General features: G+C 50.1%; 1 protein-coding gene across 1 annotated transcript in view; it reads right to left on the bottom strand.

The window, feature by feature from the left end:
* Nucleotides 1-2,056: 2,056 nt before the first annotated feature.
* The window catches only part of LOC140396304 (uncharacterized), a 286,423-nt gene continuing 274,043 nt past the window's right edge, over nt 2,057-14,436 (bottom strand). Inside the window, exon 15 of the mRNA XM_072484765.1 lies at nt 2,057-2,183. Within this exon, the coding sequence (XP_072340866.1) occupies nt 2,148-2,183 (36 nt within the window). The 3' untranslated portion in view covers nt 2,057-2,147. The remainder of the gene's footprint in view (nt 2,184-14,436) is intronic.

Below are 14,436 nucleotides of genomic sequence, written 5' to 3'. Positions count from 1 at the left end.
TAACCCTGTTGGGCTCTTTTTTCTTTCTTTTTGTTATTGATATTTTATGAAAGCTTTTAATAAAAATTAAAAAAAAAAAGATGATTGGTAGAAGGATTAGAAGGGCCATGACAAAACACGTTTTCACCCAGAGGGTGGTGGGTGTTTAGAATTCACTACCTAAGTTGATGATTCAAGGCCTCTCCTTCAATAGCTCAGCTGGTAGAGCGGAGGACTGTAGATGATTAAGTTGATGATTGAAGCTGAAATGCTCAACTCATTTGAAAGGTACCTAGATCTGCATCTTAAGTGTTGTAACCTGCCAAGCTACGGGCCAGGTGCTGGAAAATGGGTGGCTAGTTTCATTCTTCTCATTCTTGACCAACGGAGATGTGATGGACTGAATGGCCCCTTTTTGCACCCTAACTCTTATATGTTTCTATGACTGTCACAGGATCTTTTCTGACCAATTGAGAGGGCAGATGGGGCCTCACTTTAACATTTCATTTGAAAGACAGCGGGCTGGATTTTCCATCATTGGGACTATGTCCCTAGCAGGGACCCAGAGTAGATATCCAGCTTTTGCTGCAAATACGGGCCCCCACACATCCAGGTTGGAGGCCGCGCACGTGTACAGCGGCGGCCTCCAGCGGCCGTGACGTGCTCCATGTTGGACTTGAACCGCGGAGCTAGACCCAAACAAGAAACCCCCCCAATCGGCTGCTTGCCCGACCCTCAACCCCCGCACAAACATTCCCCGGCCACCGAAAAAGGCCCCCCTTGCCTACGATCGGCCCGCCCCCGACCAGGGAGGCTGCGGACTGAGACGGCAGCTGCCACGCGAGTATCCCAACCGGCTGGAGCACGTTAGTTCCACGCCGTCGGGACTTCAGCCCAGCATCTCTCACAGTGCAGCACTCAGAGTATCAGTGTGGATTGTATGCTCAAAACTCTGGAGTGGGGCTTGAACCTATGACCTACTGACTCAGAAGGCAAGAGCACCACCCACTGAGCAAAGGACGTCCTTAACAAAATGCTTCAAATACACAATTCCACTTCTTCGACTGTTCTCTTGTGCAGTCAGTTCCATACAAAAAGATCATAACCAGTGTAGGTAAGTACTTCATGCTGTAATATTTACCATTGTAATAATGGCGGATGAGAAATCAGAAAACACTGACTGGGGACAAATACGTTTCAAGAAAAACAAGATATAAAAATAAGGCCATCCTCATATGTAAATAAAATTGGTGGGTCAAAATTCATCTATACCCTGATATCTATACCGTGTTTAATTAGAATATTTCATTTGTCTAATATTGCATTAATACTCCCACAAGCCTCTCCTATTCATTGTGATCATCAATTTCCATGTTAATTAGTTAAGCCATATACTTTAATAAAGAAGAGGTGAGGTCATTTCAGGCTTTGTTGAGTTGCATGATGTGGGTAGGTATATTATGTTTAGAGAGTAATCTCCATGCACTGCATGCGTTGACCCGTTTGTCACTGGCAAATTAGATTAAAAATAATAGTATCAAATCTATATTAATTGATTCTGAGTGCCTAAGTGAAACGTATAATTCATCTAGACTTCTTCCAAGATAAGAAATATAGTGACCATTTTGTTGATGAAAACTCTCTGGATTACCAAATATTGTTAACTAAAATGTAACAATTACAATCTGATCTTCAGATGTTAAACGAAAGCCTAATTCGGTTGCTCCACTGGATGTAAAACACTCTAGTTGAGCAGGGATGTTCTACCAATACCCTGGCCAACATGCTTTCTGTGACAGCAAGTCTTTTTTCCTCAACAACACAACCAAAACTAGACTACATGCTCATTTCATAAAATCATAGAACATTGAAAAACAGGAGGATGTCCAATCAACCAAGGCTGGGTCAACTCTTTGAAAGAGCAATCCATTTAGTCCCACTCTCAGCTCTTTTCCCAAATCCCTGCAGTCTTTTCTCCATAGCCCAGCGGGGCAGACTGGCTCCTCCTGACGTCAGCGCGCTGACCCAGGAGCAGATTATTTTTGAATTTGCTGGGTCTTCCTGCCTGGAGCGGCGGCAGAGAGCAGGTCACGGGCCCCGTCCACTGACGCACATGTTCTGGGCATGCGAGAGATTCCTCCATTTTGCAGCTACCAGCAGTGCTGGTGTCAACTCCAGGGCTCTGGTGAACAACCATGAAGAAGCTGAAAAGAGGAACAAAGAGGTGTAAAGATGATTAGTTGAGGTGTGGGCTTATTAATTGTGCCACTGCAAATCAGGATTCAAAGTTAATGTGTGTCATATGCAGGTAAGCATTGGCAAATTAAAGTTTAAAACCCTCAAACTTCAAAGACGTTTGAAGACTAATCATGGCGAGTTCAAGGAAAACCTCTTGATTTTTTTCAACGGGTGCAGTGAGATCTTAAATCATCAGCTGAAGTCATTATCAGAAATGTAACATTGAATAACAAAGCGAGTGACATCATGAGGACCAAGCAGGCTCATCTGTCACATTAAAGGTAAGTGAAAATGGTGGATCGTGTAGCTTGGGCGGCGTGGGTCGCGAAGGTTGGCCGGCGTGGGTCACGAAGGTCAGCCGGTTGAAGAAATGGGTCCTGGGGAAAAATGTTTGAAAAACCACCTTTCAAATAGATCATGACTGAAATCGTGGTCAGTGAGTGCAGTGTGGAGCTGAGTGCACACCTGAGAGTTAGGTGAGGAGGGGAAGGAGGTTTTACTTTCCCTTTGCTTTTGCATTTTCTAACTTTTTCACTCTGTAGGAATTGATTCTTACTCTACCACAGAAAAAGGAGCTAGCTTTTTGATGAGTACCCGGTAAGTGGTTAAAGTCTATTCTATCCCTAAGATTTAAAGTAGTACAGGAACTGGGGGTAATTTAATTTAAAAAATGAAAATAAATAATTAAGTAATCTAAGTAAGTAGTTAATTAAAACACATTAAGAATGGCAGGACAGATGATGTGTCATGGCTGCAGCATGTGGGAACTCCTGGATACCATTGTAATCCAAGGGCAATACATTTGCTGCAAATGTTTGTGGCTCAAGGAGCTCAGAGTCATTGAGCTGGAGACTGAGCTGCAGGCACTGCGACACTTCATGGTGGAAAAAGCTACCTAGGTATTTTGTACCAGGAGGCAGTTGTCATAACCTGCACTCGCACAGGACTAATGGGGTAGGAATGGTTGTATTCCCCATGTCCCTTGCGTAAAACGGACTTCCCCGCGAATAGGGCAGTGGAACCTCAACAAAAATTGTATATAAGGAGGGCCAGTTGGGGACCAGCCTGCTCAGACCCGGTTGGGTGCGACCAGGAGCAATGTACCTTGACCTTGTAAATAAACCTTTGTTTCCTTTGTTACAACTCGGTGTGGATTCCCCATTTCTTCATAAAACTGGCGGCAGGAAGTCTGCTGTCCACGCTGCAGCCCTGTCGGTCCAGCCACCGCCCTGCATTCGAGTATCCTAGTTGGAGCTTTGCCTTTTTGCCATGCCTCTGGTCAGGTGGCTGGATGCGTTTGACACCAGAGTCGCAGATTGGACTCAATATGCGGAGCGGTTGCACTATTTCTTTCGTGTGAATAATATCACGGAAGATGAGCGGCAGACAATGGTCCTGCTGACCATTTGTGGCACCATACGTTTGGGGTCATTTGGAGCCTGACATACCCGGTGGTGTCTGATATCTACACCTTTGACCAGTTTGTAGACCTCGTCAGTCAGCATTTCAACCTGACGCCGTCCGTTATGATTATGAAGTGTTATCGCTTCAATACAGTGGAGAGAGTCCCGCGTGAGTCGGTCACCGAGTTTATGTCCCAACTTCGAAAATCACCGAGTTCTGTGAATATTGGACTACATTGTCTGAGATGTCTGAGGGCAGAAAGGGTGCACAGTGGTTAGCACAGTAATTTCACATCTACAGGGTCCCAGGTTCAATTCCCGGCTTGGGTCACTGGCTGTGCGGAGTTTGCACGTTCTCCCAGTGTCTGTTCTCCCAGTGTCTGCGTGTGTTTCCTCCGGGTGCTTCGGTTTCCTCCCACAGTGCAGGTTAGGTGGATGGCTGCGCTAAATTGCCCTTAGTGTCCAAAAAGGTTGGGTGGGGTGACTGGGTTACGGGGATAGGGTAGAGGTGTGGGCTCTTTCCAAGGGCCGGTGCAGACTTGATGGGCCGAATGGCCACCTTCTGCACTGTAAATTCTATGATCAACAATACAGAGACACAGAAAAAGCTCATGGCCGAGCCTTCTCCGAACTTCCACAAGGCACTACATAGAACATAGAACATTACAGCGCAGTACTGGCCCTTCGGCCCTCGATGTTGCACGAACCTGGGAAACCACTCTAAAGCCCATCTACACTATTCCCCTATCGTCCATATGTCTATCCAATGACCATTTAAATACCCTGAGTGTTGGTGAGTCCACTACTTTTGTAGGCAGGGCATTCCACACCCTTACTACTCTCTGAGTAAAGAACCTACCTCTGACATCTGTCTTATATCTATCACCCCTCAATTTAAAGCTATGTCCCCTCGTGCTAGACATCACCATCCAAGGAAAAAGGCTCTCACTGTCCACCCTATCCAATCCTCTGATCACCTTGTATGCATCAATTAAGTCACCTCTTAACCTTCTCTCTAACGAAAGCAGCCTCAAGTCCCTCAGCCTTTCCTCATAAGATCTTCCCTCCATACCAGGCAACATTCTGGTAAATCTCCTCTGCACCCTTTCCAATGCATCCACATACTTCCTGTAATGCGGCGACCAGAATTGCACGCAATACTCCAAATGCGGCGGCACCAGAGTTTTGTACAGCTGCAACATGACCTCATGGCTCCGAAACTCAATCCCTCTACCAATAAAAGCTAACACACCGTACGCCTTCTTAACAACCCTCTCAACCTGAGTGGCAACTTTCAGGGCTCTATGTACATGGACACCGAGATCTCTCTGCTCATCCACACTACCAAGAATCTTACCATTAGCCCAGTACTCTGTCTTCTTGATACTCCTTCCAAAATGAATCACCTCACACTTTTCTGAATTAAACTCCATTTACCACCTCTCAGCCCAGCACTGCAGCTTATCTATGTCCCTCTGTAACTTGTAACATCCTTCCGCACTGTCCACAACTCCACCGACTTTAGTGTCATCTGCAGATTTACTCACCCATCCTCCTACGCCCTCCTCCAGGTCATTTATAAAAATGACAAACAGCAGTGGCCCCAAAACAGATCCTTGTGGTACACCACTCGTAACTGGACTCCAGTCTGAACACTTCCCATCCACCACCACCCTTTGTCTTCTTCCAGCAAGCCAATTTCTGATCCAAACTGCTAAATCACACTGAATCCCATGCTTCCGTATTTTCTGCAGTAGCCTACCGTGGGGAACCTTATCAAATGCTTTACTGAAATCCATATACACCACATCAACTACTTTACCCTCATCCACCTGTTTGGTCACCTTCCCAAAGAACTCAATAAGGTTTGTGAGGCACGACCTACCCTTCACGAAACCGTGTTGACTATGTCTAATCAAATTATTCCTTTCCAGATGATTATACACCCTATCTCTTATAAACCTTTCCGAGATTGTGCCCACAACAGAAGTAAGGCTCACTGGTCTATAGTTACCGGGGTTGTCTCTACCTCCCTTCTTGAACAAGGGGACAACATTTGCGATTCTCCAGTCTTCTGGCACTATTCCCGTTGACAAAGATGACTTAAATATCAAAGCCATAGGCTCAGCAATCTCCTCCCTAGCTTCCCGGAGAATCCTAGTATAAATCCCAGCCGGCCCAGGGACTTATCTATTTTCACCCTTTCCAGAATTGTTAACACCTACTCCTTATGAACCTCAAGCCCTTCTAGTCTAGTAGCCTGAATCTTAGTATTCTCCTCGACAACATTGTCTTTTTCCTGTGTGAATACTGACGAAAAATATTCATTTAGCACTTCTCCTATCTCCTCAGACTCCAAGCACAACTTCCCACTACTGTCCTTGACTGGCCCTACTCTTACCCTAGTCATTCTTTTATTCCTGACATATCTATAGAAAGCTTTTGGGTTATCCTTGATCCTACCTGCCAAAGACTTCTCACGTCCCCTCCTGGCTCTTCTTAGCTCTCTCTTTAGGTCCTTCCTAGCTAACTTGTAACTCTTGAGCGCCCTTACTGAACCTTCATGTCTCATCTTTACATAAGCCTCCTTCTTCCTCTTGACAAGTGTTTCGACTGCCTTAGTAAACCACGGTTCCCTTGCTCGACCACTTCCTCCCTGCCTGACAGGTACATACTTATCAAGGACACGCAGTAGCTGTTCCTTGAACAAGCTCCACATTTCCATTGTGCCCATCCCCTGCAGTTTTCCTCTCCATCTGATGCATCCTAAGTCTTGCCTCATCGCATCATAATTGCCTTTCCCCCAGATATAACACTTGCCCTGCGGTATATACCTATCTCTTTCCAAATCTAACACCTGTCCTGGTTCATTACCCAGCACCAAATCCAATACGGCCTCGCCTCTCGTTGGCCTATCTACATACTGTGTCAGGAAACCCTCCTGCACACATTGGACAAAAACGGACCCATCTAAAGTACTCGAACTATAGTGTTTCCAGTCAATATTTGGAAAGTTAAAGTCCCCCATAACAACTACCCTGTTGCTTTCGCTCCTATCCAGAATCATCTTTGCAATCCTTTCCTCTACATCTCTGGAACTTTTCGGAGGCCTATAGAAAACCCCTAACAGGGTGACCTCTCCTTTCCTGTTTCTAACCTCAGCCCATACTACCTCAATCGACGAGTCCTCATCAAACGTCCTTTCTGCCGGATTTCGGGGAAATCCCCGAGACCCCACGCACTCCCCGACTATCGTTGGCCTTTGGGGCCGCCACGAGCAGCCAGCGGGCCGGTTTAAAAACCGCGAAGAACCCCGCGCGAGTGTCGGGCGGAGGAGGCTGAGGCGCCGGGCCCGGCAGGTCGGAGCAGCGGGGGCGGAGCTTCGAAGAGGTCGAGGCGGCAGGCCCGAGGCCCGAGTGCCATGTAGGGAGGGTGCTCCACGTCGGATGGCTCCCACCTAGGAAGAAGAAGGTTGAAGCCTGGTCCCAGGTGAATGTAGAGGAGAATGAAAGAAGATTTATGGAAGTTTGGTAAAAGTTTTTTTTTTCTCTCTCAAAAAAGAAGAATGTCAGATTGATGAAGGGCAGGAGGGTGAAGGGAGAGAGAGGAGAAAGGAAAGAAGATAAAAAACAATACGCTGCTAAAAGGTGCGAAAAGCAGCGTCAAAGAAAGGAGGAAACGCGGGTTCGCCGCCGAAGGAGAAGACGAGCAAAAGCAAAAGTGTTGACAGGATGGCGGAAGCCATCTTATGGTTATGGTGGAGAAGATGACCATACTTATGGTGGAGAAGATGACCGAGGTGATGGTGGTGGAGCTGGAAAAATGTTTGGTGAGGCATATGGAGATCCTGAAGAAAGAGATGGTGGTCGTGGTGAGGTCATTGTTGGAGGAGGCACTCGGCCCGATCAGGGTGGAGGTGGCAAAGGCATTGGCCGAGGTGAGAGAGCAGGCCGAGAAGATGAAGGAGGTGGAGGAGGCGTGACACGACACAGCGACCAGGTCACCTCGTTGGGAGACGAGCTGCGGAGGGTGGTGGAGGTTAACAGAGGGCTCCGAGCAAAGCTGGAAGACTTGGAAAACCGCTCAAGGCGGCACAATTTGTGAATTGTGGGCTGCCCGAAGGGACAGCGGGCCCAAGGCCAACGCAATACTTCGCTAAGAAGTTGGCAGAGCTGATGGGGGAGGGTGAGAACCCCACCCTGTACAAGCTAGACCGAGCTCATCGGTCATTAAGGTTGAAGCCCAAAGTGAACGAGTACCAAGGGCAGTAATTATCTGCTTCCATAAGTTTTGCATGAAGGAGAAAGTATTAAGCTGGGCGAAGCAGAAGCGTGAGGTGCTGTGGGATGGTACTGCGGTTCGGATCTACCAGGACTGGATGGTGGAGTTGGCAAAAAGACGAGCGGCGTTTGGGCGAGTGAAGGCGGCTTTGTACAAGAAGGGGGTGCGATTTGGTGTGGTGTACCCGGCGAAGTTGAGAGTAACATATAAAGCCAAAGACTTTTATTTTGAGACAGTGGAGGCGGCTGAGGCGTTCGTGAGGGCAGAAGGCTTGGGACAGACGTGAAGAGCGGAACGGGAAGAAAGACTGTGGACTGTGTTTGAGCGGCTGGAAAATGTACAAATGTACAAATGTTACAACTTTCTTTTTACTGATTTGTATTGAAATTTGAAATTTACTTCTCTTTGCATTGTTACAGAGTTCAAGTTTATGGCGTTCTGTGTTGCGACGGTTAAATGTTATGTTAGTGAATTGTAGGGGTTGGATTGTTGGGTTTGTTTTGGTGTTTCTTTCTCTGGGACTGGGTGGAAGGGGGTGAGAGGTATTGGCGGGGGGGAGCCACCCGCGCTAGCTAGCTAGAGTCAGTTAGTGAACGGGGGTGAGGTGAGAGGAGGACTGCGGACGTTGGAGCCTGGATAGCAGGCTTCAATGGGCTTACAAGGCGAGCGAGAGAGGGTGGAGGGATGGATGTTGGGGGATGTTTTTGTCGGGGTGTTCTTGGGAGGGGGGAAGGGGTTCGATGTTAACAATGGACAGGGGCGGGTCAGGCTTATGGGGCAGGGCCCGGTGGTATGGTGATGGTGGATAAGAAAGGTGGGGGGGGTGAGAGAACCCCAGTAAGGATAATCACGTGGAACGTGAGAGGGCTAGGAGGCCCGGTCATGAGGTCAAGTGTGCTTGCGCATCTTAAAAGTTTGAAAGCCGATGTAGCAATGCTGCAGGGGACTCACTTGAGGGTGAAGGACCAGGTGAGACTTAAATAGGGCTGGGTTAGCCAAGTGTTTCACTCCGGATTTGATGGAAGGGCTCGAGGGTTAGCGGTGCTGGTCAGCAAAAGGGTACGCTTCCAGATGGAGAAGGTGGTGGCAGATCAGGGGGGTAGATATGTGATTGTGACAGGGGCATTGGAGGGGAGCTTAGTGGCGCTGTTAAGTGTATACGGTCCCAATTGGGACGATGTGGGATTCGCGAGGAAGGTGGTTGGGGCTATTCCCGACTTAGACACGCATGAGCTGATTGTGGGGGGGGGACTGGAACCTCGTGCAGGAGCCAAGGTTGGACAGATCACGGCCGCGCTCGCTGGTCCCATCAGGGGGGGGCGAAGGCACTGGCTGGGCTAATGGTGGAAATGGGAGGGGTGGACCCTTGGAGGTTCCTGCACCCAAGGGAACGGGAGTATTCGTTTTTCTCAGCGGTCCATAAGGTATACTCGCGGATCAACTTTTTTGTGGTGGGGAAGGCTTTGCTGGCTGGAGTCAAGGGGTCGGAATACTCTGCAATTGCAGTGTCAGATCACGCTCCACATTGGGTGGATATGGTGCGAGAGAAGGGGGCAGCGCAGAGACCGGGGTGGAAACTGGATGTGGGGCTTTTGGGGAACCAAGTATTCTGTGAGAAAATTGAAAAGGTAATTAAGGAATATGTAGGTTTCAATTGTACGGGTGAGGTGTCGAAGGCAGTCGTCTGGGAGGCTCTAAAGGCGGTGGTGAGAGGTGAGGTAATTTTGTTTAAGGCTAGGGTGGATAAGGAGGAGAGGTTGGAGCGGCAGAGGGTAATAGATGAGATGTTGGAGGTAGACAGGAGGTACGCAGAGGATGGGGACCCGGCGAAGCTGGAAAAGAGGAAGGAACTACAGGCGAGCTTCGACCGACTGTCCACCAGGAAGGCGGTGCGCCAACTGAGACGAGCAAGTGGTGCAGTTTATGAACATGGAGATAAGGCATGTTAGCAGGTCAGCTCCGGAGGGAGGCAGCGGCAAGGGAAATTCTTCAGGTGAAGGATAGGGCAGGGAAGTTGGTGGTGGCTCCAGTGCTGATTAACAAGGTTTTTGAGGAGTTTTATGAGAGGTTGTACAAGTCAGAGCCACTCGGAGGAGACCGTGAGATGCAGGAATTTCTCGATGGGTTGGAGTACCCGAGGCTAGGGGAGGGGGACAGGGCTACATTAGAAGGAGCAATAGTGGAGCAGGAGATAAAGGATGCGATTGGGAGGATGCAGTCGGGAAAGGTGGCAGGGCCGGATGGGTTTCCGGTGGAATATTATAAAAAATGTAAGGATAGGTTGGCACCCCTGATGGTGGGGATGTTTGAGGAGGCGATAGGGAAGGGGGTGTTGCCGCAAACCTTGGGGCAGGCATCGATTTCCCTGTTACTAAAAAAAGATAAGGATCCGACGGAGTGTGGGTCGTATCGGCCCATATCACTTCTGAACGTGGACGTAAAAGTGTTGGCGAAGGTACTGGCGGGTAGGCTGGAGGAGTGCCTTCCGAAGGTGCTAGGGGAGGATCAGACGGGGTTCGTGAAAGGGAGGCAGCTGTTTTCGAACATTAGGAGGGTTTTGAACGTTGTTATGGCACCGGCGGAAAGAAAGGAAACAGAGGTAGTTGTGGCATTGGACGGCGAGAAGGCGTTTGATCGGGTAGAATGGGGGTACCTGATGGCAGTGCTGGAGCGGTTTGGGATTGGACCAAGGTTTGTGAACTGGGTAAAGCTATTATATAAGGAACCAAAGGCGAGTGTCCACACAAATAATATCAGTTCGAGATATTTCTCTCCACCGTGGGACGAGACAGGGATGTCCTATGTCAACCCTGCTGTTTGCACTTGCGATTGAGCCGTTGGCCATCGCATTGAGAAGTCCGGGAGCATGGAAAGGAATAGTGCGGGGGGGTATAGAGCATAGGGTGTCCTTATATGCTGACGACTTGCTGCTGTATGTGTCGGAGCCGAGTGCGTCGATAGGAGGAATATTGGAGCTACTGCGGGTATTTGGGTCTTTCTCGGGGTACAAGTTGAACCTGGACATGAGTGAGTACTTTGTGGTGTCTCGGCCGGGGGTGGGGGCAGGGTTGGGGGGGTTGCCATTCCGTAGAGCAGGGACTCATTTTAGGTATCTGGGGGTGCAGGTTGCCCGGGAGTGGGGGAGGCTCCGCAGGTACAACATCACTAGTTTGGTGGGGAGAGTTAAAGCCGATCTGGCAAGGTGGGACGGCCTTCCTCTGTCACTGGCAGGTCGGGTACAGGCGGTTAAAATGAATGTGTTGCCGCGATTCCTGTTTATTTTTCAATGCCTACCGATTTTCCTGCCAAAGACTTTTTTCAGGGAGATAGAGGGAAGGATTACCTCATTCATATGGGGAGGGAAGGTGGCCAGAGTGAGAAAGGTGCTGCTGCAGAGGGGAAGGCAGGCAGGGGGTTTGGGTCTCCCGAACTTGTTGTACTACTACTGGGCAGCGAATGTGGAGAAAGTGCGGAGCTGGGTCAGAGGGGTGGATTCTCAGTGGGTCAGAATGGAGGAGAGTTTGTACAGTGGGTCGGGGCTGAAGGCACTAGCAACAGCGCCGCTCCCGATAGCTCCGGGGAAATATTCAGGGAGTCCGGTAATAATAGCTTCATTGAAAATCTGGAGGCAGTTTCGCCAACACTTTGGGTTGGGTTTAGGGTCAAGGGAAATGCCGATTCGGGGGAACCAGATTTGAGCCAGGGAGGTGGGATGGAAGTTTTCAGAAATGGGAAGAGAAGGGGATTAAGACACTAAAAGGTTTGTTTCTTCGGGGTCGGTTTGCAGGATTGAGGGAGCTGTAAGCGAAGTATGGGCTAGAGCAGGGAGAAGTGTTTAGGTACATGCAGGTTCGGGATTTTGCCAGGAAGGAGATACAGAGCTTCCCAGAGGAACCGGCCTCCACATTGCTGGAGGAGGTGTTGACGACAAGAGGACTGGAGAAGGGGGCAGTGTCAGCGGTGTACGGAGCTATTCTGGAAGAGGATAAGGCACCACTGGAAGGGATCAAAGCAAAGTGGGAGGAAGAGCTGGGAGAGGTTATAGAGGAGGGGGTCTGGTGTGAGGTGCTCCGGAGAGTGAATGCCTCCACCTCATGTGCGAGGTTGGGGCTGATACAGCTGAAGGTGGTTTATAGAGCGCACCTCACGAGGGCGAGGATGAGCCGATGTTTTGAAGGAGTAGAGGATGTGTGTGAGCGTTGCGGGGGGGGGGGGGGGGGGGGGCGCGAATCACGTTCATATGTTTTGGTCCTGTCCAAAGCTAGGGGAGTACTGGAAGGAGGTGTTTCGGGTAATTTCCAAGGTGGTGCGTGTGAAACTGGACCCGGGTCCCCAGGAGGCCATATTCGGGGTGTCGGACCAGCCAGGGTTGGAAACGGGAGCGGAGGCAGATATCATAGCCTTCGCCTCATTGATCGCCCGAAGGCGGATCCTGCTGGGATGGCGAGCAGCCTCTCCACCCAGTGCCCTGGCATGGCGGGGGGACCTGTTGGAATACTTGACCCTTGAGAAGGTTAAGTTCGAACTGAGGGGAAGCTCGGAGGGGTTCTACAAGTCATGGGCACTATTTATTATGCACTTTCAAGAACTGGATAACATCGAACATTAGTTGGGGGGGGGGCTGTGTAGATTAAGGGTGACTATGGGTAATCCCTGATTCCTTTTTGTCATTTGTTTCTGTAAACATGTGGGCTGAGGTTTGGGGGTTGGTGGGCGGATGGGATCGTTGTTATTATGGGGATTGACATATCTTGCTGATTATTGTTTATTGTTGATGGGTGTAAATGTGGGAGAAAATGTGAAAAAGGAGAATAATTTTTTTTTAAAAAAAATAGTCCTTTCTGCCACCGTAATACTGTCCTTGACTAACAATGCCACCCCTCCCCCTCTTTTACCACCTTCCCTGAGCTTACTGAAATATCTAATCCCCGGCACCTGCAACAACCATTCCTGTCCCTGCTCTATCCATGTCTCCGAAATGGCCACAACATCGAAGTCCCAGGTACCAACCCATGCCGCAAGTTCACCCACCTTATTCCGGATGCTCCTGGCATTGAAGAAGACACACTTTAAACCACCTTCCTGCCTGCTGGTACACTCCTGCAACTTTGATACCTTACTCATGACCTCAGTACTCTCACCCTCCTGTATACTGGAGCTACAATTCAGGTTCCCAACCCCTGCTGAACTAGTTTAAACCCTCCCGAAGAGCATTAGCAAATTTCCCCCACAGAATATTGGTACCCCTCTGTCCAGGTGTAGACCATCCCGTTTGTAGAAGTCCCACCGACCCCAGAATGAGCCTCAATTATCCAGAAATCTGAAACCCTCCCTCCTGCACCATCCTACAGATGTCCTTAGCCCGTGAGAGTGCAGAGTGAGGGTTTCAGGAGATACATGGCATGGAGATCAACGCCCTGGGGTACGGTCCCTCCTATGGTCCTTACCTGGATGAGCCAGAAGAAGAGGCCACGATGCAGTTGCACTTTCTGACGTCGCCCGTGTGGCCTCCACTCGGGTCCTGGTACAGGTGAATGGACATATATTGAGCATGGGATTGGACACTGGGTAGCGGTTTCCACAGCGGCTTGGAACAAATTTGACTGCACAAAACGGAGCAGGCAAACTTTAACGTTGGCAGACATGCAGCTCATTTGGCCACATAGACCGAGGAGCAACTGCGTATAGTTGTCACAATGCTGACCCCTGTTGTTTATGAACGTCAGTCGTTTGACTCCCCCCTTATTGTTGTTCACGGCGATGGCCCCAGCCTGCTGGGGTGCGATTGGTTGCACCATTTGTGCTTGGACTGGCTGCGCATTCTACAAGTGGACTGCGAGATCCTCAGTAAGTACCCGTGTACAAGGCCTGGGACATTCTGTGCAGGCAGTGGCCGAGGCCCAGGACAGGGTTGCCCTCTCACAGGCAGGCATGTACCAGAGCCACATGGGCATTGCAGCGGCGCTCGTCAGCATGGCCCAGTCACAGCAGGCCATGGCTGGTAACGTCAGCGGCAATGCTCAGGCGCTGGCTGGCATTGCGCAGAAACTGAGCAAGGGTGGCCCAGTCCCAGAGGGAGGTGGCCCAGTCCCAGAGGAAGGTGCCCCAGTCCCAGAGGGAGGTGGCCCAGTCCCAGAGGGAGGTGGCCCACTCCCAGAGGGAGGTGGTCCAGTCTTTGGCTTCTGTGGCACAGGTGCAGCGTGATGTGTTGCAGTCGCAGACGGTGATGGTCCACTTCCTGTTCTTCATGGCCGCGAGCGTGTAGACCCTGGTTGAGACCAGAGTGGGCATCCAGGACTGGCAGCGCCAATTGGAAGGGGGGCATCAAGGGATGGCTCCCCACGCATCCCATCCAATGGAATAGCCTGGGGACCACCTGGCACCCTGAGGGAGGAGGAGGTGATGGGGGCCATGCTGGTGGGCAGCAGGCAGAACAGGGTGGCACCACGCCACCCCAGACACCCTTGAAACATCCAGGCCAATCGATGCCAGGTCACCCCAGGAAGCGCCAGGCAATGGGGACCGTTGTCACAGG

The sequence above is a fragment of the Scyliorhinus torazame genome, chromosome 19 (assembly GCF_047496885.1).
Source record: "Scyliorhinus torazame isolate Kashiwa2021f chromosome 19, sScyTor2.1, whole genome shotgun sequence".
Classification (NCBI taxonomy): Eukaryota; Metazoa; Chordata; class Chondrichthyes; order Carcharhiniformes; family Scyliorhinidae; genus Scyliorhinus; species Scyliorhinus torazame.
The sequence above is the reverse complement of the archived record's forward strand: the minus strand, read 5'-3'. Positions and strand labels throughout refer to the sequence as shown.